The 19,812-nt window shown below is 39.7% G+C and overlaps 1 protein-coding gene across 1 annotated transcript; it reads left to right on the plus strand.

Annotated features, from left to right (window-relative positions):
- The first annotated feature begins 813 nt into the window (after positions 1 to 813).
- LOC118800549 lies at positions 814 to 19,567 on the plus strand. Its single transcript, XM_036560815.1, has 16 exons — positions 814 to 874; positions 960 to 1,117; positions 2,590 to 2,730; positions 2,877 to 3,024; positions 5,109 to 5,239; positions 6,641 to 6,766; positions 8,305 to 8,494; positions 8,583 to 8,657; positions 9,776 to 9,904; positions 9,978 to 10,037; positions 10,539 to 10,655; positions 15,510 to 15,661; positions 15,820 to 15,906; positions 17,164 to 17,310; positions 18,181 to 18,342; positions 18,646 to 19,567. Exons 1-16 carry the CDS (start codon positions 832 to 834, stop codon positions 18,793 to 18,795), a joined length of 2,016 nt encoding a protein of 671 aa, XP_036416708.1. The 5' UTR covers positions 814 to 831; the 3' UTR covers positions 18,796 to 19,567.
- Positions 19,568 to 19,812: the final 245 nt, after the last annotated feature.

Consider the following 19,812-nt stretch of genomic DNA (forward strand, 5'->3'; position numbering starts at 1 on the left):
TTGAGGTTAAGCAGAGAGTTCACGGCTCCCCCTACTGACCAAACTTTATAGTGTTAAAATTACAATGACTTGAAAGAGTAAAATGTGAGATAAACAAAACATCTTAGCTTTTTGAAGATGGTAGGATGACGTGAATGTGTATGTGTGATTGATTTTCTACAATAACAATTAACTGCTGTATTATACAGTGTGTGACATGCTTCTGTACTCGCTGTGTTTGGTATTTTTTATTTTTTCAGTAGTACAAAACAAAAGCATGGTGTAATATGTCTTTAAATGGAAGATGGGATAGTTCCATTTGTTTATACCAATGTACGTGTAAAAGATGTACATGCACTTTTGTACTGGATGCACAACTTATTAGTATTAGCATTCTTTTCTTGTTTTATTCTTATTGTAGGTATTGTCAATTATATTGATGATCATTTTAACTAGTTAACTGCAAATCAACTATTGTCACAGGTTGTCATATTTTTACTCTCAAATTTACATGCACTCCTACTGGATGTGAGTTTAATCATACAGATAAGCCAATAATGAAACAGATGAATAACAAAACTATTGGTGAAATTTGTGTGCGCTCATTTTATGATTTGACTGAACGGAAGGGCTCACGTCTGTAATAAAAAGAGCCATGCCAATAAACTTAAACTGATTGAAACTCTGTGAATGTGCAGAAAGTCCTCTGTGTATGTTCTTTTAGGGGAGGTCAAGCTGCCTGGCACAGAGCTGTCTTTGCCCGCTCTGCCAGGGCTGGACTATCCAGACCCGGGAGGTTCTGGCCTGTCTGTCCCTGTTCTCGGAGCCCAGCTGGACTGGGTGTCAGGGTGCATGGTGCCTCTGATTGGAACCATGGAGGATGCAGATGGCAAAGGTCAGGCATGGTTTGACTTTGCTTTTTTTTCATACAGTGAAAATGACATGCCCTGATGCCTCATGGTGGGCTGACCATTTTCCAGGGCTGGTCCCCATCCGCTTTGGGGCACGAACGGTGGACCCAGTGACCGGCATGCTGGCTCCGGTGGTTGGAGCTCGGCTAGATGTGTGGAAGAGGACCATAGTCCCAGTAACTGTGTCCCAGTGTCTGACTGTAGGAGACACTGCCGACAGCGTGCTGGTGAGCAGGTTTGGTTAAGGCGGCGATATCATGAAAAGCTCCTATGACTGCCCATTCAGTCTACAGCAGTTTAACATGCCTGCTCATGTTGAGTGTTACTGCAGACAGTCTGTGGCAGAGTTTCAGAACAGAAGATGCAGACAAAAACTATTAAATGTGCTGTTTCTGATTGTTAGGAGGCAACACTGTATCACAGCATTTTATCACTGCAGCCTTCCAAAGAATCAGGACATCTGAAAAGAGTGGCTGAAGTTTATTTCTATCTGTCATGAATTTCTAAATATAACAGAATGTTCCATAGATTTCAGCCTGGACTGATTTTTGAACAAGGCACAAGATAGGACAGCACAGAGATCATTTACATATTTAAATCTTAACCCCTTAAATGACCAGGGCCCGAAGTCTTATTACAAACTTCTACAACCTAAAAATAGCTGAGCAAGTTTGCACTGAAGTCCCTGTAGTTACTGAAAAATGAGCCTTATTATGTAATAAGCCTGGGATTTTAAGGGGTTAAAGCCCCAGGGAACCTAAATCCATGTTTTCTTTCCAAGTAGGTTAATCTCACTCCTGGGGCCACACAGTATGTCCTATATATAACTTTCTAATGTACACTAAATTGTTGATGTATTTTGCCAACATTCTCCCCTTTCGATGTAAACTGGGCCACTCTAATGTTGGGTACTCTTTGTGTAAGCAGTGCCCTCACCAATCACGAGGCTGATGTGGCTTGTTCTTCCCACACAGCTTATCAAATCTGTGTTCCCCACTGATCTCTCTCTGTTTGAGTCAGAGAAACTTGGAAGGCGAAAGCTAACAGCCAAGTGAAAGCAAATAGCCGAGTCAATGCTAACGACTGAGCAAAAGCAAACAACCAAGCGAAAGCTGACCTAACTCGCATAAAAGTACAATCAAGCTCATCTGTGTCTGTCTGCCTGTCATCTCTCAGTCCCTGTATTCATTCATCTGTTCTGGCCATTAGAGCATTCCTTGACTGCATATCCAGCAGTAAAGTGAACCTTACCATCTTTACGACACACAAAATCTGGATATTGTTTTAGTAAGCTGTAGTCTCAGAGCGGTCTCCCTACTCCCCCTACTTTAGTCTGCTTCTGTGGTTTTGCAAACTGGGACAGAGCCAATCATCTATGTTCATTAGAATATTAACAGAATTCCCAGATAACTCTGATCAGTCAGATCTAGCAATTTTTTTCATCGCACTTTGCTATGTTTTACACTGTGTTCCCTGTTACTTTAAAGACACAGTAACTGCCTGTTTAACTGTAACGGATAAGGAGAGGTTAGAAAGCGGTCATCTAAAAATAAATTATGACTATTTGATACATAAACTTGCATAACATACTCAAAGTGGAAAACTAAAATTCAGTAAAAATACAGATGTTCTGAAGAGTGCAGCATTCACCACACTATTGGTTCTGTTCTGTAAGTCTGTGCATGTGTATTTGGTGCAGGTGGAGGCCTTGCAAAGGGAGTGCAGTGCGAGGGGTCGATTTTGGCGACAGCAGAGAGTGAAAGAGGAAGAGCTGGTGGCAGATTTAGAGCGTACCCTGAGGAACTGCCTCTACATAGCCATACAGGAGGAGTCAGACCGTGTGAGGCTCACACTGGGCTGGAGAGATGAGAGATGGCTAATATTCTTCTTTGCAGTGCCGGTTGTACAGACATAGTATCTGTACAGTCAAAGTATCTGGGAGGACCTTTACTTTTATCCTGATTTTGTGTGCATGGTGTGTTCTAGCTTTTGTGGACAGACACAGAGAGGCAAGTGAACGAAGCCACAGCAGAGCTTCAGGAGGCAGCCCACACTGAGGCTCAGAGAAGAAGTGCTCAGAACTCAGAGCTCTCCCTCATCTTGCCCGCCCACGTCCTGCTTACTCTCACTGGAGGTAAAGTCCTCACATTTTGTCATATGGGGTCCTGTTTCAATACTTTTTTAACATGCACTCACCAACTTTGACTTACCAATTGGAAGTGCATCACATCTATGATAAACAAGCCTTTTATTAGGGCCTTTTATTAGGGATGCTTTGTCAGGCACAGAGACAAATGTCTTAATTCAAATGATTTCCAGGCTCCAACCAAACATTAGAAAGCCTCAAGAACCATTGGGCTACACCCACGTTGTTTTTAAAATATCTGCATAATATGTAAAACCTGCTCTTGCAAACTAGTTAATCCCTTAAATGGCCAGGGCCCACTGGCACACCTAAAGTTTTACTACACACTTCTATAACCTAAGGATATCTCAGCTAATTTGCATTGTAGTCTGTGAAGTTAGTCAATAATAAGTCTTACTATGTCATAAGCCTGGGATTTTAAGGGGTTACAAAAAACAAACAACTGTTTTTCACCTAATCCTCTGATTTTCTAATTAAAATTTCTAGGAAACAGCTCTATGTTCCCCAGGCTCTGTTTATTCTCTTTGTAGTTTTGGAAACAACACTGCTCCCAGAGTCCTCTATGCTCTCTCGCTGAAATTTTAATGGAAAATAGCTCCCATGTTCCCATATTGCCTCAATCATATTACCTCAACATGATAGCTCTGATATGTGTGCAAACATGCATATTCTGCTGTCATATGTTCAGTAAATAAAGTGTGAAGTCTATGTTCATGCGGCTTCCAAATAGATTTGCATTTTGAAAGATTTTTGAAATTTTTACAAGAATGAAAATCTGTTCAGTGATTTGGCAGAATTCAGATTTTTTAGTCATCATTTTATTTGAACTTCACAATATTAACAAAACTGCAAAACATTACCAGTTTGTGCTAACAATGCAATCTTTGAGCATATCCTCAACAACAACATCTACCCTACATGTCAACACTTGTTTTTAACATGCCCTCATCACCATTTCCCCTCAGGGAATCCCTGATACCGTCTCAAGTTTGTTACTGTGCTCTGTTAACTTGCTAGTCAGCAAGCTAAGGACTTCACAGCTAGCAACAACAAAAAAGAAGGGCAGTCACTGCAACTATTCAAGAAGTTTATATATTCTACACTCAGACTTCTTAAAAAATAGTTTGAAATACAAACCTTATAGGAGGATTAACTAGCCACCAGCAAAACTAGCATATGTTGTGTTTTGGATGCTAGTAAACCAGCTTAGACTAGTGTGGAATTAGTGCTGGTCTATGATGTTTTTTTTCAGCAGGGTAGCAGAGGCAAAGAGTTTGCTGTCCCCTGTATGACCTTTGACGACCCCATGACTTTGAGAACTGTTTCATAGGTTTCCTTAAGTATGATGTATCATATAAAGGGCTGAACACAGGACCCTGAAAACATAGATACACTCCCTCACAGTGGGCTAATTGGCTAGCCAGGCAAACTTTGTAATGCAGAACACTTTTTGAGGTGTCTGAACATAACATCCATGCATTTTGTGAATAATTGTCTGTCTGGCTGTAAGCTTTGCCTCAGAAATCTGCTGTATTTCCTTTCTGAGGCAAAGCTAGCTGTGTAGCCTTTAGCTTGCTTACTAGCAAGCTAGCAGAAAAAAAGTCATGAAGTTCAGCAGTCAAGTATAACAGATGGAGTAGTTTGCTCCTTAAACCCATTCTGAACAAATTGAATGTTACAGCTTTGAAATATTAAAATTAATTTTAAAGAATTTAATTGCTGTGGCTTAAATAACTTTTGTCTGCCTTTTGTTTGAGTTTGAAAAGGGAAATGTGTCAGGTTCATTCATTTTTTGACAAGTTCTGTTGTCTAAGTCAGCACTTACGTTCACTCTCTTGCCTCTTTGGGGCTCATCTAATAAACTTCACTTGAGGTCATTGAATAATGGAACTTATTAAGAAGTAAGATAGAATTGGGAATTTCCCCAAGGGTAATGGCGAGGCGAAGCTGATGAGGGTTGGTTAAAAATTGTGTTGAAATGGAGGGGGGTTTTTTGCAAAGGTGAGCGCCTCTTGGGGTGAAGTGATAAAGTCATAAAGAAACAGCCTGATTCCCTTTGTGTATATGTGCAGGTGATGAGGAAGAGTGGGAGCAGCAGAGTCACTGGCACACTGAACTAACAACTGTATTGAACAGAGTAAGCGTGTTGATGGCGAGGCAGCAGTGGGAGCAAGATCAACCGACATTGTCAGAAGAGCATCCGGTCAGTTTGAACTCACTCTCTTCATGCTTATACATGTTTACAAACCTTTTTAACCAAATCTCTTTCTGAAGCATTTGTATTTTACTGTTATTTACCACAGACAGAAATGTTGATGCATTTTCCTATATTTTGAAAGATACTGAAATCCAGAGGACTCAAAACTCACATAATAGGAGCCAATGAGCTGGTGCTGAAATCTGTCTGTAAACTTTTGAAATACGTGCCTTTATAACACAAATTCAACAACATCTGTCACACTATTACAGGACTAGTCTTACCAAAGCTATTCTTACCAAAGCTGTTTTGTCCCAGGTTTTATCCAAATTTTGTTTTTCGGGTATGTATACCTCTAGGAGCCTGTGAAAACTCACACTCACACTATACTGTTAATGAATTACCATACATTCTTCCCTCTGGAAATTAGTCTCATCTCAGAAAGAACAAGTTATACAGATGTAATGCTTCATTCACAAGTATCTATGAAGAATACATTAATGTGCCCTTTTGCTTCTATCATAACTCAGTCAACAGCTTATCGTCCATCCACTACAGATGAGACAAACCGAGAAAGAAGTTCAAAAATTCTGCATAATTACATGATTTAAGACATGAACAGTCATTGAGAGTGGCTTGATGTGAAATGCTCTGCTCTAGAGAAACATTCTGATGGTGATAGAAACCAGATGTCTGAAGTGTATAATGCCTCTAAAAGCTCCCTCACAGTCCCTCAACATTACATTAAAACTTAGAAGAGGTGTGGGATAACTAGTTGCTTTGGATGGTAAATAAAATGGCTGTATTTGTGTTGTAGACATCACAGCATCTAGTTACTGTCATCACCACCACCACCTCTGTATAGAGCTGGTCATTTATAATGCACCACTTCACACCAAACCACTCTGAATGACTTTGTGTTTGATTTGTGTAGAATTTTATGATGTGTGAAATCTGTACAGTGAATTTTTAAGCGAAGGATGCTACGAGTGGTGTCGTGATCCACATATGGAGGAAGAAATTAGTAAATCCCACCACATTCACAGCCTGCAATTATGTGATCTGTAGGAAATGACTGACTCATTTTTGAAATACTTCTTTGCTAGATTCCACTGCAGTGCCACTGTTTATCCAGCAAATGCAGTCACCAGGAATATCCCATAAGCAGCTCAAATTAATGAGCTGTTTAGATTCCATTTTCCCCAGCCTTCTCCACAACGCTAATTAGTCATAAAGCAAATCCACCTTCTGAGCACTGATGCGGTCTCTTGTTACAGTCTAACAACAAAATTTTAAATGAATTATTCAGTATGTCTTAATATGAAAGCAGTATGTGGTATTTTAATACATACAGTTGTCACATTTGTGGTGGAATGATGATGCGTGAGTGACCTGCTCGTGCTCTAGGATGAGAAGACAAGACAGAAGGAGCTGTGGGAGCAATTAAAGCAGAGACACGCTGAGCTGGATGCTGCCCTATCCTCAGTGCACTGGACTCGTGAGCTCAGCCAGCTCCATGCTGACACCGCGCAGGTAAGCTACAGTACCTGCCAAAGGTTTGGACAGTCTTGCTTAAATGTATGATTTTAATAATCTCGAAGATAATTTGACTTTAGTACGTACACATAAAAGGTCCAAAAACATTAGAGATTGCATATCTGTATGGATGAGTATCAGTATCGGTATTGGGCCTCTTTTTAGCAGAATGGATATTGGAGGAAAATGAGAATGAATCTATTCTGAAATAGCACAGGATCACATTGTTTGATGGTGGGTAATAGAGTGTTTGAGAAGTTTGAGGATGAGAGCCTGTTTTTAAGAGATCATCTTAAGTGAAGTGCTAATTACAAATAGCTCATTTTCAAGTTTAGCAGTTTTCAAAGAATTATTGAGAAATATTGGTTTCAATATCTGTATCAAAAAAGTGCCATATCTAAAACTATAATGAATTCAGTGTCTGTGTATGTAAAATTCTAATTATTTTTTATGCCCCAAACAAGCAGTTTCCAGCAAATGCTCAGATCAGCAATTCTGTTTTGATCTGATTAAATATTTTTGGATCTGGCTTGTAAGTAATTCAATCACTCACTCGCTCACTCGCTCACTCACTCACTCGCTCACTCACTCACATTTAACAAGACTGTCCACAAGGGGAGATACTGGCACTGTGCATCCAGGCCAGCAGGATGTCCTTTGTGTGCAGCTGGTATGTTCGCATTTATAAGTCACTCATTACTTCATGACTGTATGTAAATGGATCTAATCAAACCCTACGTAAGTTCTTGAATACAGGGAACGTTCAGTGCTGCTGCTGCAACACAACTTTATAGGTTATATCAAGGCGATTTACATAACTTCGCTTTGTCCTCAACTTACTGTTTAAACCTTAAATTTCCCCCCGGAGCCCCTCGGCACCCATGTACTCCATTTTAGTAGCTTAGTTGGCCACAGTAAGGGATTTCCATGTTTGTGGGACATCAATGTACTCTGACCCACCACTTCATTAGGTTCACTACCATGTTTCTATACTCGTTGTCCATTTTATCAGCTCTACTTACCATATAACTGCACTTTGTAGTTCTACAATTACAGACTGTAGTTCATCTGTTTCTCTGCATACTTTGTTAGCCCCCTTTTACCCTGTTCTTCAGACCCCAACAGGACTACAGGACCACCAGGTTTAAAGCATGCTTTTTATCACTGGATGAATGTTTTTATGTTGGATTTTGATAAATGTTTATTTTAACTTACAGAACTTCATTAGTTGTATTTATTTATTATTTAAATAAATGTACAATATATATCATCTGACGTTACAAGAATGAGTTTAGGAAGAGTTTCACTTTATCACATTATTCTACCCCCCACCTACATAAGTCAGCTGGGTTCTGGTAATGTACACTGGCAAAAAACAAACACAGCAAAACTCCAAGCAAACAAAACAAAAACATTATAAATGGAGTACCACATGCTGGTGCTTTGAATCAATGACACTTTGTGTCCTTGTTTTTCGTATAAACAAAACGCTCACAAGTCAGTCTCTCTCAGTCTCTCTCTCTCTCGTATTCTAGGCTATGCTGTCAGGGTCTTTCTGGTACAGGGATTATTGTCAGACGCAGCCAAGAGGTGGGAGAAACCCTTTGAAAACAGCGACCATGACTCAGCACAAAATACTCCCTCAGCTGGAGCGCCTCATTCAGCTGCTGGAGGACGGCAAACTCCCCAGCCCCTCCGCCAGTGCCCAGCGCCAGCAGAGCTCCGGTACAATGCACTCATTCATCCTCCCAGCATACAAATGGAAATCAGTGTGGCTCGCTGTGTTCAGCAGTCTTCACTGTGCCTTTTGCAGAACTGTCCGCAAAGCAGACGTTTGACCGGGACACATGCTCTAGAGCGTGGACTGTGTCCGTCCCAGTGGCTAAAGGTAATAATAAACCTACTGGACTGAATAACTCAGTCTCAGAGGTGAGAACAGTATGCATGAAGCAGCTTTGAATTCCCTTGACATTTGGTCTGTATTGCTTTATGTTATAAGCACCAAATAGGTATGTACATTTCTGGCCTTATAATGGTTCAGATAAATTCTGATTGCTCAGTTCATCATCAAATCTCAAATTTCACAAATCAGTTTGATTTGATTACTTTGGTACAATTTAGAATATTTTTTTCTTAAATGCACTGAGTACATAATAGAGGAATTATTTACACTTTAGTGGAATAGACAAAAAACAATACACCAAGTGTTTTTACACTTGAAAACTGTATTATCCTATCGAGTACAGATGGCAGTACAGTGTATTATAAGCAATAATAACATTCCAAAATTGATGCCTTGAGTTTCCACATTCAGATCAATAACTTGATTTATCAATGGATCTTACACCCTTTATTTAATTCCCAGTCAAGATGATCGTTAAGAACAAGTGATTTGTTTTTCTGGAGATATTTCTGGAAAGATAATGGCAAAAGATAAGTGAAAAGAAAGGAGTCTCCGTGAAAACTGGAGGTCAAAATACGTAGAAGAAATAAGACTCCAACAACTGTGCAAGATATGGTTGACCACCAACTGTCAACATCAGATAAATCGTCAGATCGTTTCAGACAACAGGTGTTTCTGTCCATCCTTCCACTGTGAGAAGACTCCACACTATGAGATTCTCTCTGAGGATGTGTAGCTGTTAAGAAGCTGTTACGAGAAAAGAGAATAGACAAACAAAAGGAAATCAAAAATTGAAGCTGCTGGTTTTCTCAGAACAATGCACTGACCACCCCAGAGTCCAGACCTCACTGAATGTGTTTGAGATAAGTTGGATCTTGAGAAGCAGAAAATGCAACCAACTTCTAAGACTGAACTTTGAAGGTGTGGAAGAATATCCCTACAGATTCCACCAAAGGGACTCCCTTGATATGATATTAAGTTGTTAAAATATGATTTCTGCTTCTACTGTTTTGACTGGAAATTGAAGAAATGAAGGGTGGTCTCTGACTTCTGCACAGTACGATGTGTTTTCTAGTGTTGACTGTAGTGCTCTTTCTGTGCAGCAGTGTCCACTCACTCACTGAAAGATCATGAAAAGGCCTCAGCTGTGAGTGAGCAGAACGGCTTGAAGATGCCCTTGTCCAGCACATCTACACAGAGAGGACAGGACAGCGGCCTAGCTGAAAGCCAAGGTAAGGCCAGCTTCAGACAGTCGGATCACTGACAACAGCGTTTCAGATCACTCGCCTTTTTCTGTTCACACAGATAGCCAACGTCTCAAGGAACCTGGTTTTCCCCTGCACGCCATGGTCCCCAAACTGGCAGGTCAGAACATTTGCATTCATAAGCAAGCTTTCAGAGGGAACTTGTTTCTGGTAGTGTTGCACTCCATCTGACAGCAATCCAGGAGATTGTTAAGGTGGGGAGTTGGGGCTTTAAACTATACTGTTCATCTAATTAAAACCACTTAAACAAACTTTATTATTTATATTCTCAAAGGCCCCAGTCAAATCAACGAGTTTCAATGCCAGTCCTTGAGGGCTGGCAATTCTCATTTGTAGAAAGGGACGTGCTTGCTAAGCCTGAGTGAGCTGAAACTATATGTGCTCTGCTTGACTTTGTTGTGTCATTGCATAGTCAGACCACTAGGGGGCAATAAGGACCAACTTCAGGCAGCAGTGCAGCAAGTTCATGAAGCTTTCACAAATGAACAGGACAGGACCAAAAGTTTTGAATGCTGTTAAAAGGAATTTGTTTTTGACAGTTTGGCTGAGTCTCACATTTATTATTGTTTTCTTTTGTTGGATTTGCATTACTGTGCTCCAGGTGAGGACTGGACCAGGCTGCTGGAGCTCTCTCCGCTCTTCCAGCTCATCAAAGAGGTGGACCAGCAGATCAGAAACAGAGCATGGAAAGTAGGCCTGCTCAACGGAGACCAATCAGGTACTAACCAGCTGTACTTGAATGAGTTTATGTGGTGGTAACTTTGTAGCTTAATTGCACACTACATGTTCAACACTATGAAAGAAGTCCTCCAATCAGATGTGTAAACAAGCATGAGAATTTGAAATGGAAGACATGCACAAATGCAATCATAAGAGTCATACAGTGGAGAAAGTTTCTGTCAAAGATATTTAAGTTTAACTTGTTTGACAGTCAGTGGGCGTTGCAGGAAACTATTTGAAACCACTGTGCGGCCAAATTATAAAATGTGGATTTTGTTAAGCAAATTAAGCAAATTAAGCCTATAGACTTTAGATTTTTAATGGCTGTTTTTAGGGCCCTACTGATATGAAAATCTTGTTGCCGATAGTGATTTTAAGGGACTAAAAATTCTGATAACCAATGTAATTTTATACTTATGTTTTAGATTTGAATTTTATTCTAATAGTTTTTAATTTTATTCCAATAGTTTTAGTTAGACAGCACTTATCAGTATAATTTATTGATTCAGATAAATAACAGAAACTCACAGTCTTAAACAATAAAGGTAGCACTAGGAGTGGAGCTACCGAGAATTCTGTATAATATATCTAATATATAGATATATATTACAGTTTATTATCCTGATACTAAAGGTTAGGTTTACAAATAAAACCCCATTTCCAAAAAAGTTAGGATGCTGTGTAAAATGTAAATAAAAACAAAATGCAATGATGTGCAGATCATTTAAACCCTATATTTAATTGAAAATAGTTCAAAGACAACATATCAAATGTTGAAACTAAGAAATTTCATTGCTTTTTGAAAAATATATGCCCATTTTGAATTTGATGCCAACAACATGGGGGCAACAAAAGGCTTTTTTTTTAATTGTGTAATGCCAAAAACAAAACACCTGGTGGTTGATTGGCAACAGGTCAGTAATATGATTGTGTATAAAAAAGCATTTCTTTTCTTTCAGAAGTACAGATGAGGAGCAAATAGTGCAACAATTCAAGAAAAAAATTTCTCAACGTAAAATAGCAAAGAACTTTTGCTTTTCATCGTCTACGGTACATAATAACATTGAAAGATTCAGAGAATCTGGAGAAGTCTCTGTATGCAAGGGACAAAAACCAGTACAAACTGGCCATGATCTTTGGGCCCTCAGACAGCACTGCCTTAAAAACAGACATGATTCTGTAGAGGAAAACACTGCATGTGCTCAGAAACACTTCCAGGAACCATTGTCTGTGAACACAGTTCATCACTGCATCCACAAATCCTTGTTAAAACTCTAAAATGCAAAAAAGAAACCATATATAAACAGGACCCAGGAATGCTACCACCTTCTCTGGACCCGAGCTCTAATAAATGGACTGAAGGGAAGTGAAGAAGGGTCCTGTGGTCTGACGAATCAAAATTTTAAATTCTTTTTGGAAATCATGGACACTGCGTCTTCCGGGCTAAAAACCACTCAGCTTGTTATCAATGCACAGTTCAAAAGCCAGTATTCATGATGTTATAGGGGTGCATTACTGCACCTGGCATGGGTGACCTGCACATCTGTGAAGGCACCATTAATGCTGAACAATATATACATGTTTTGGCAACATATATTGCCAGACGACATCTTTTTCAGAGAAGGCCTTGATTATTTCAGCAAGTCAATATCAAACCACTTTCTGCATGTATTACAGCTGCATGGCTCCATATTAAAAGAGTCCAGGTGCTAAACTGACCTGCCTGCAGTCCAGACCCGTCACCACTGAAAACATTTGGCGCATTATGAAATAGAAAATACGACAAAGGAGAACCCGAACTGATGAGCAGCTGAAATCCTGTATCAAACAAGAATAGGAAAACATTTCAGTTTCAAAACTACAGCAATTGGTCTCCTCAGTTCCCAAACACTGTTAAAAGAAGAGGTGATCAAACACAGTGGTAAACATGCCCCTGTCCCAACTTTTTTGGAACATGTTGTTGGCATCAAATTCAAAATGGGCATATATATTTTATATATATATATATATATATATATATATATATATATATATATATATGTTTCAACATTTGATATGTTGTCTTTGTAGTATTTTCCTTTAAAAATATTTAGATGATTTGCATATCATTGCATCCTATTTTCATTTACATTCTGCCCAGCGTCTCAACATTTTTGGAAATGGGGTTGTACTTTACATGTTTGTTATTCTAACCATGATGCTGTTTTGTGTTCACATTCACCAATTCAGCTTCTATTGCTGACTTAAACAGGAGGCAGGCTTTATTGGGCTTATACCTTTTTTGGCACAAAAGCTGTGGCTTGTGCTGTATGAAGTAGTTCATGAGAAGCCTCTTTTCACCCTCAGTTTGTTGACTGACTGAGTCACATTTGCTTCCAGAGTTTGCTGATATTTAATGGAATCCATTCTTCCATCTACACATGCAGTGTTTCCTGTGCCACTGGCTTCAACACAACCCAAAAGCATAACAGATTCACCCCTGTGTTTGGCACAGTTGGCAAGGTGTTCTTTTCATCACATGCTGCTCCTTTTTTTTTCCAAACACACCTTTTGTGATTGTGAGTTCTGTTTGTACTTCATCAGTACACAGCCCTTGTTTCAAGAATGCCGCTGGGCTTTCAATCTCAAAGTTGTTTTGCATACTTCAGATGTTTACTTTGCGATGAGGTTAAAGCTATGGTTTCCTTCTAAAGAGGTTTCCATGCAGATCATGTTCGTTCAAGCAGTGCTGCACAGTTGAACAGTGCACCATCACTCCTGTATCAACTAAACATTCTTGCAGGTCCTTTACTGTCTATGGGGGTTTTGCATTGCCTTTCTAGCCAGGATAAAATCAGTTCTATCTGAGAGTTTGCTTGGTTTTCTAGAACTTGCCTTGACTTCCTCTGGTCCTCATTTCTTAATGATATTTTGGGCAGTTGAAATTGTGAGTTGCAAGTTCTCTGATATCTATTTATAACCTTCCTCTACTTGGCAAACATTGATTAGCTTCATTTTCAGATCTTCTACCAGCTGCTTAGAGAAGGCCACGGGCATTTCTAGACTCCCTGCTGTACTGGGGCACACACAGAACTAAGAGGGGCACAGCTGTACCCTTCTGCTTGCTTGGTAAAAAGCCTGTAAAACACTAAATAGATGATTGATAGTGATACTAATGATAAGATAGTAATTTAACACTAAATTGAGTGTTACTCTGCCATGCATGAGAAATGAAGAACAAATTACCACTAAAGAAATTTTATCAATTTTTCTGATGATTCTTTCCCCTTTTTTCCCTGTTGTATTCTCTCTCTTTCTCCTTCTCCCTGTTCTGTTCCTCTTATTGCTCCTGCTCCATGCTCTGACTGCTCTCTCACTTCATGACAAAGGTTTATTTGTTGTCTTCATTGTTTAGATTTCATGTAAATACTGTCACACATATGCATGTAAAATAATTCATTTGCAGCATAAAACTACATGTGAAATTGTGACTGTGCCTTTGCATCATCAGTTCATCCTAGCCATGAGTAGTTTACTGTTGTACTGGCTATATCACAATGCTCATTTTGCAAGTTTGTGTTATCAATGCTCCCTTTACTAGCTAGCATAAATAAAGCCTTTGTTAATTTAGTTAATGCCTTTACTTTAGTAGTATATTATGTATTTTTTGGTAGGTTATGGTTATAAGTGGCTAGACAAAACATGTAGCTATGAGCTATCATTATCTTGTCTGCTGCATGACAGACTTGAATGTTTACATATGTCCACTACTCCAAAGAAACTGGCTCTGAATGAAAGAGTTAGCCGCTTAAGCGTTTGGAAAGATGCTGGGCATCATGGGAAATGTAGTTCCTGTAGTTCACTTGGTGTGTTCTGTAGTTCTGCTCAGAAATCCAGGATAAAGGGGAAACTTTTGTGGTGTTCTTATTGACTTTTACTGCTGCAGTTTTAGTGGGGCACAGCAACATTTCACAGGGGTATGTGCCCCAGTAAACTGGGTTTAATGACGTCCCTGGAGGAGACCATGGTTGTTGAGTGTTATCATAAGGTTCGAAGAGTCAGAGAATTTAACACACACTGGAAACATCAGCTGACAACTCCAAATGGCTATTCTTGACTTGGCCAGTCCTAACCAGTCATTTACAGCCTAGCCAGTTAATTAAGTTCTGAGACACACCACAGTTACTATTTTTAAGTTCATCATATATAAAGAGACTGTGCATTAACATTTGCATACACAACTGTGTATTTACATATATACAAATATACCAAACAAAGTTAGCTTAGCAATTTAGCAACTTTCTGACAAGAAACACAAGCATGTTTTTCCCTCTGCTTTGAGTTTTGAGTCTTTTCTGTGGCTTTGCTGCATTGCTTGCAGTGCTGAAATGGGTTACTGGAGAAAGGTGTTGTGAATCTGCCTCCACAGTCTGTAGGTTAATAAACAGCTTCTCAGGTAATATTTGTGGTGCCTTTCTCCTGTGAGTGTTCACACACTCAGAATTTGTTTTGTTGGTATTGCTTGCTTTGTTTTTTTTTTTTTTCGGAAAGCAGCTCTTGCTTTTCTACCACCACATGCTCCTTACAATACTATCATCAATCAACGAAAGTTCCATCGGACGATGGTATATTGCACACAAACTCACAGACTAAAGCAATATTTTCCCCAAAACTGCTAACACCATGGGTCACTAATGTCTAGATGTCTCCTTTTTTTGAATATTAATGATATCATCAGCTGGGATATTTAAAGAAGATCTATCAGTGATTTTGAGACATCAATATGGCCCAGCCCTTGTTGGTAGTTCTCTGACTTCAGCATCCTGAATTGAGAGAGGATGAACAAAAGGATGGTGTTGTCTTTGTTCTGCAGGCTCAGGGCGCCCCTTCATTGATTTCTTGGATGCACAGTGGGAGTGTGAGGGAGACCTGGTTCAAGTCAGCACTGATACCCTCAACCCTCGAGAGGTTCTGATCTACCAGCACGGGCAGCTTCTGCTCCAGCTGCTCCACTTGCACAAAGTGGTCTGTAACTCACACACACTTTCATTCTGATTCATTATCAGCCCTTTCAAGATAATATTTTGCACAATTTTGCACCCACTGAGCAGAGTGGTGGATGTATTGGAGTGCAGCCTGCAGAAAGTGTTCAGATTAGTAATGCTTGGGTTTGTGCTTTGCAGGCACCAGCAGTTAAACTACAGCTTGCCTCAAGTCTTCCAGCAAACAACTACCACTCCAATGCCTTCCGCAATTCCTTTTACTACCAGGTATTTATAGGCACAGTAAGCGTATGGTAATAATTTTAATATGACTTGGGGGTGAAGGACAATACTAGAAAAAAGCCCTTACCCTGGTGAAAACTGCTGTTTCAGTCTCTTTGAGTGAAAGGTTTCATTTAATGCAATTAAATCTTTAAATCGTGTTCCAGCCGTTGTATCATCCCAAGGGTAGGGCAGATACGTTGCAGCAGTGACTGAGGAATGTCAAGTGCTCACACAGCCACTGCCACTAACTATTTGCTCAATAGAATACACTGTTGCCAGTTTATTAGGTAGTCCAGGGTGGCTGATGGGCTGCTGTCTCTAATTGTAAATCAACAAAGGCACCTACATGGTACAGTACTGGGCAAAATTCAGAGAATATCCTGTCATTTATTTAATTTATAGTCAGTGTTGTCGTTAAGTACAAGTTATTCATTTTTCAGAAAATATTTCTGAAGAGATCAGATATAAGATAATCCACTTGCACAAGGAGGAGAAAAGTCAAAGGAAAATAAGTGGAAGAACAGAAGTTTCCAAAACGGGTGTTCAAGAAATTATTAAAAAATACAGAGAAAATGGGACTCCTAACAACCACGCAAGGCCTGCTAGACCACCAAAATTGTCCCCATCAGATGAAACAGTACTTAAAGCTTTTATCTTTGAGAGAAATAAAGAAAATCCACAGGTCTTTTTATCTATCCTTCCACTATGAGAAGACAATTCAACAAATGGGCTGAAAGGATTTGTAGCTTTCGAGAAGCTGTAACTAAGAAAATGAAATTGAACAAAGAAGCTGCTGGTGTTGTCAGAACAATGGATCGGCCACCCCAGAGTCTGAAGCTCAACATCACTGAATGTGTTTGGGATTACTTTGATGGTAAGAAGCAGAAAATGCAACTAAGACTGAACTTTGGAAGTGTACAAAAATATGCCTGCTGATGGAAGTTCTGAGAGTCAATTGGTGGACAAAAACTGAAGAATTTCATATTATATAACACTGTTGAGGCTTCTGTGTAATTAATTTCCTATTAAATTTTTCCTGGTGCTGGAAAATGAATAACTTGTACTTGGTTGTTTGTTCTGGAAATTCAATAAATGAAGGAAATGAAGGACTTTTGTGCAACACTGTAAAAGTTTCTGATGAAATGTCTAATGAGTGTAGGCACAAGGTACCTAATAAACTGGCAACTTGGTATGTGACTGAATGGAACAGTGACAGTACTGTACAGAGCATAAGTTCCTAACGAATCACTGTGTTTGTAGGAGACAGAAGAGACTCTGTATGTGCGCCATCAGAGGCTGCAGTCTGTTGGAGGATTTTCTCTGCTGCTCCTGCACTGTGCTGCTCACATCTCCATCAGCCAGCTGAGCATCGACACCACTCCTGAGTTCCAAAGGGCCTTTTTCAAGGTACAAAATAAAAATAAATCTTTATATATATATATATATATATATATATATATATATATATATATATATATATATGTATATATATATATATATATAGCATGTTTCATTTGAATGACAAAAATCTCACATTGCTTTATACAAGAATATAAGTAAAACATTGGAGGGACACAAACATTATGCTTAAAATAAAAATAACAGCAACTACAAACTGGCAGAATACTTCTAGACATGCTTTTTAATCTGGATTTAAAATCACCTATTGAGCTTGTGTTCCACATACCTGGTATGCTATTCTGCCAGCTGAGCTTTAAATGATTCTAGGAGCCTCAGTTGAGCTTTATGGCCTTGATGGGCTGTAAAGCTTCCACAGATTAGTAAGATTTGCTCAAACTAGGCTATGAAGCTTTAAATATCATAAGCAGGACCTTCTAGTCAATGTGGAACGTAACTGGAAGCTAGTATATACCTGGCACATGCCAGGCACATGCCAAACCTGCATTCCTAAGTTTAGGAGCCATATGAGCAAATTATCTTCCACTAACTGAGCTGTAAGTGATCCTAAGAGATTTGTGTTCTTGATGGGCTATAACGTTTCAACAGATCACTAAGATATGCTCGAAATAGGCCATTGAGAGCTTTAAATATCATTAGCAACAACTTGTAGTCAGTGCCCAACTTAACAAACCTGGCACATGCACATACAGAAAATTTCCTCAGTCTAGAGAGTATTTGGGGGTCTTTCTTTGGAGTCTATGCCTTCGAAGGGGTTCTTTTCCAGATAAATCACTGGCACATGCAGACAGACAATCTCTTTGGCCTTTGGGGGTATCTTTTTATTATTTCTCTCCCACTGTTCTTTTCCTACTCCAGGTGTTACAAGTGTGTCTAAGTGAGCTGTTCCGCGCTAGATTGTCCCCCGATTTGGCGAAAGAGAGGGTACAAAGCGGAGTGGGCACCAACTCTGTTCTTAATAGCCTCCTGCTGGAGAGGGTGCAGAAACCTGGCCAAAGCCAAGGGATTCTGACTGAGGATGTGAGTGCAATTTATTTAATGATACCTGTGGCTGACTGTGTATGTCTGTCTGTCTGCCCTGCGATGCACTTGCGACCTGTCCAGGGTGTATCCTGCCTTCCGCCCAATGACAGCTGGGATAGGCTCCAGCACCCCACCGCGACCCAGAAGGATAAGCGGTTTAGATGATGTATGTATGTATGTATACCTGTGGCTTGTTGTCCTGCCAGTTGGTGTCTGGTGATTTGAGGGGCTATGGGAAGTGTTACGAGCCGAACAGACGAGAATTCAGATGAGGGTTAATTTTTTATTTTTTTTGGACAGGACGTGGCCAGGATGTTGCAGAAGCACAGAGAGTCTTCAGTGTTCCGGCAAGTGGAGAGCCTCCTGAGAGATAAGAAAGAGGTCAGCCCGAGCGACGGCCAGCTGCCAATCAAACACGGCACAGACGGCCAGAACACGGCTCCAGAGTGAAATGATGGATCGCTCGTGAAACATGAGCGCTTCTGCCTTTCGCTAAATGTGACAAGGCCAACTGTCTCATCAAAGCTACAGCAGGTTGCCTCCTGTGAGACGGATGGTGGCATTAAAGTCTGGATGATGACTTCCTTTTGGATCAGGTATATTTCACTAACTACTTTAAGACACACGTGGAATGTTTAAGGGGGAAACTAAAGCGAAACAAAGGCTGTGTGTATGATTTCCTTATGACTCAGGTGTATTTCAGTACCTACCAAAACATGCATATGTGTTCATATGTGTGTAGAATGTATAAAGAGGAACAACAAGCAAAACAAAGGTTGTATGAATGTATTTGTAAATGAATGAAAAAGAAAATAATGAACATTGTATATAACAAGTGCTAATGCTGGATTAAAAAGTACAAAAAGTTATAAACCCAGAGTACTGAAATACGTTTGCCTGTCTTACATGCAACCAACAGTGTTATTATGCTAAAAAACAGTTTGACTGTTAAACAGCTTGACTGGAAAGCATTCTGAAGTCATGAATGCTTTGAATGTTTGACACAGTGTTAGTGTTGAAATGAAACTTTGACAGGTTCAACTACTGAATGCCCACTAGGCATTGCGCAGAGAATCAGCTCTAAAGACCTTGACGTTTTAAGCAAAAGTTTTGGGAGACACAATCTTTTTCCTCTTCAAGAAACCTGTTGATTTGAAGGCAATAGGTTTTCTTAGGGCATGGATAGTATGTTTGCTGCTGTATTGTTGTTTCAATAAATTGGTCTGGTATAGATTGTGTCTGTGTATTTATGGATGGAACTGGCACTAGGTTTTTTTTATGACTGAAATCCTGAGATCCTCAAGTCGTCTCGAAGGTGAAGCTGTTGGAAACTTTACAGAGTGTGTAATTACTGCAAAGCACATGATCCATCTGCTGACCCACTCATATTTGTAAATTGTGAATTACATTAGAAACATTTCTTATTTTCCCTCAGGTTTCAATCATTTTACAGAACTCTTGAAGTCA

This window comes from Colossoma macropomum, unplaced genomic scaffold (assembly GCF_904425465.1).
Source record: "Colossoma macropomum unplaced genomic scaffold, Colossoma_macropomum, whole genome shotgun sequence".
NCBI lineage: Eukaryota > Metazoa > Chordata > Actinopteri > Characiformes > Serrasalmidae > Colossoma > Colossoma macropomum.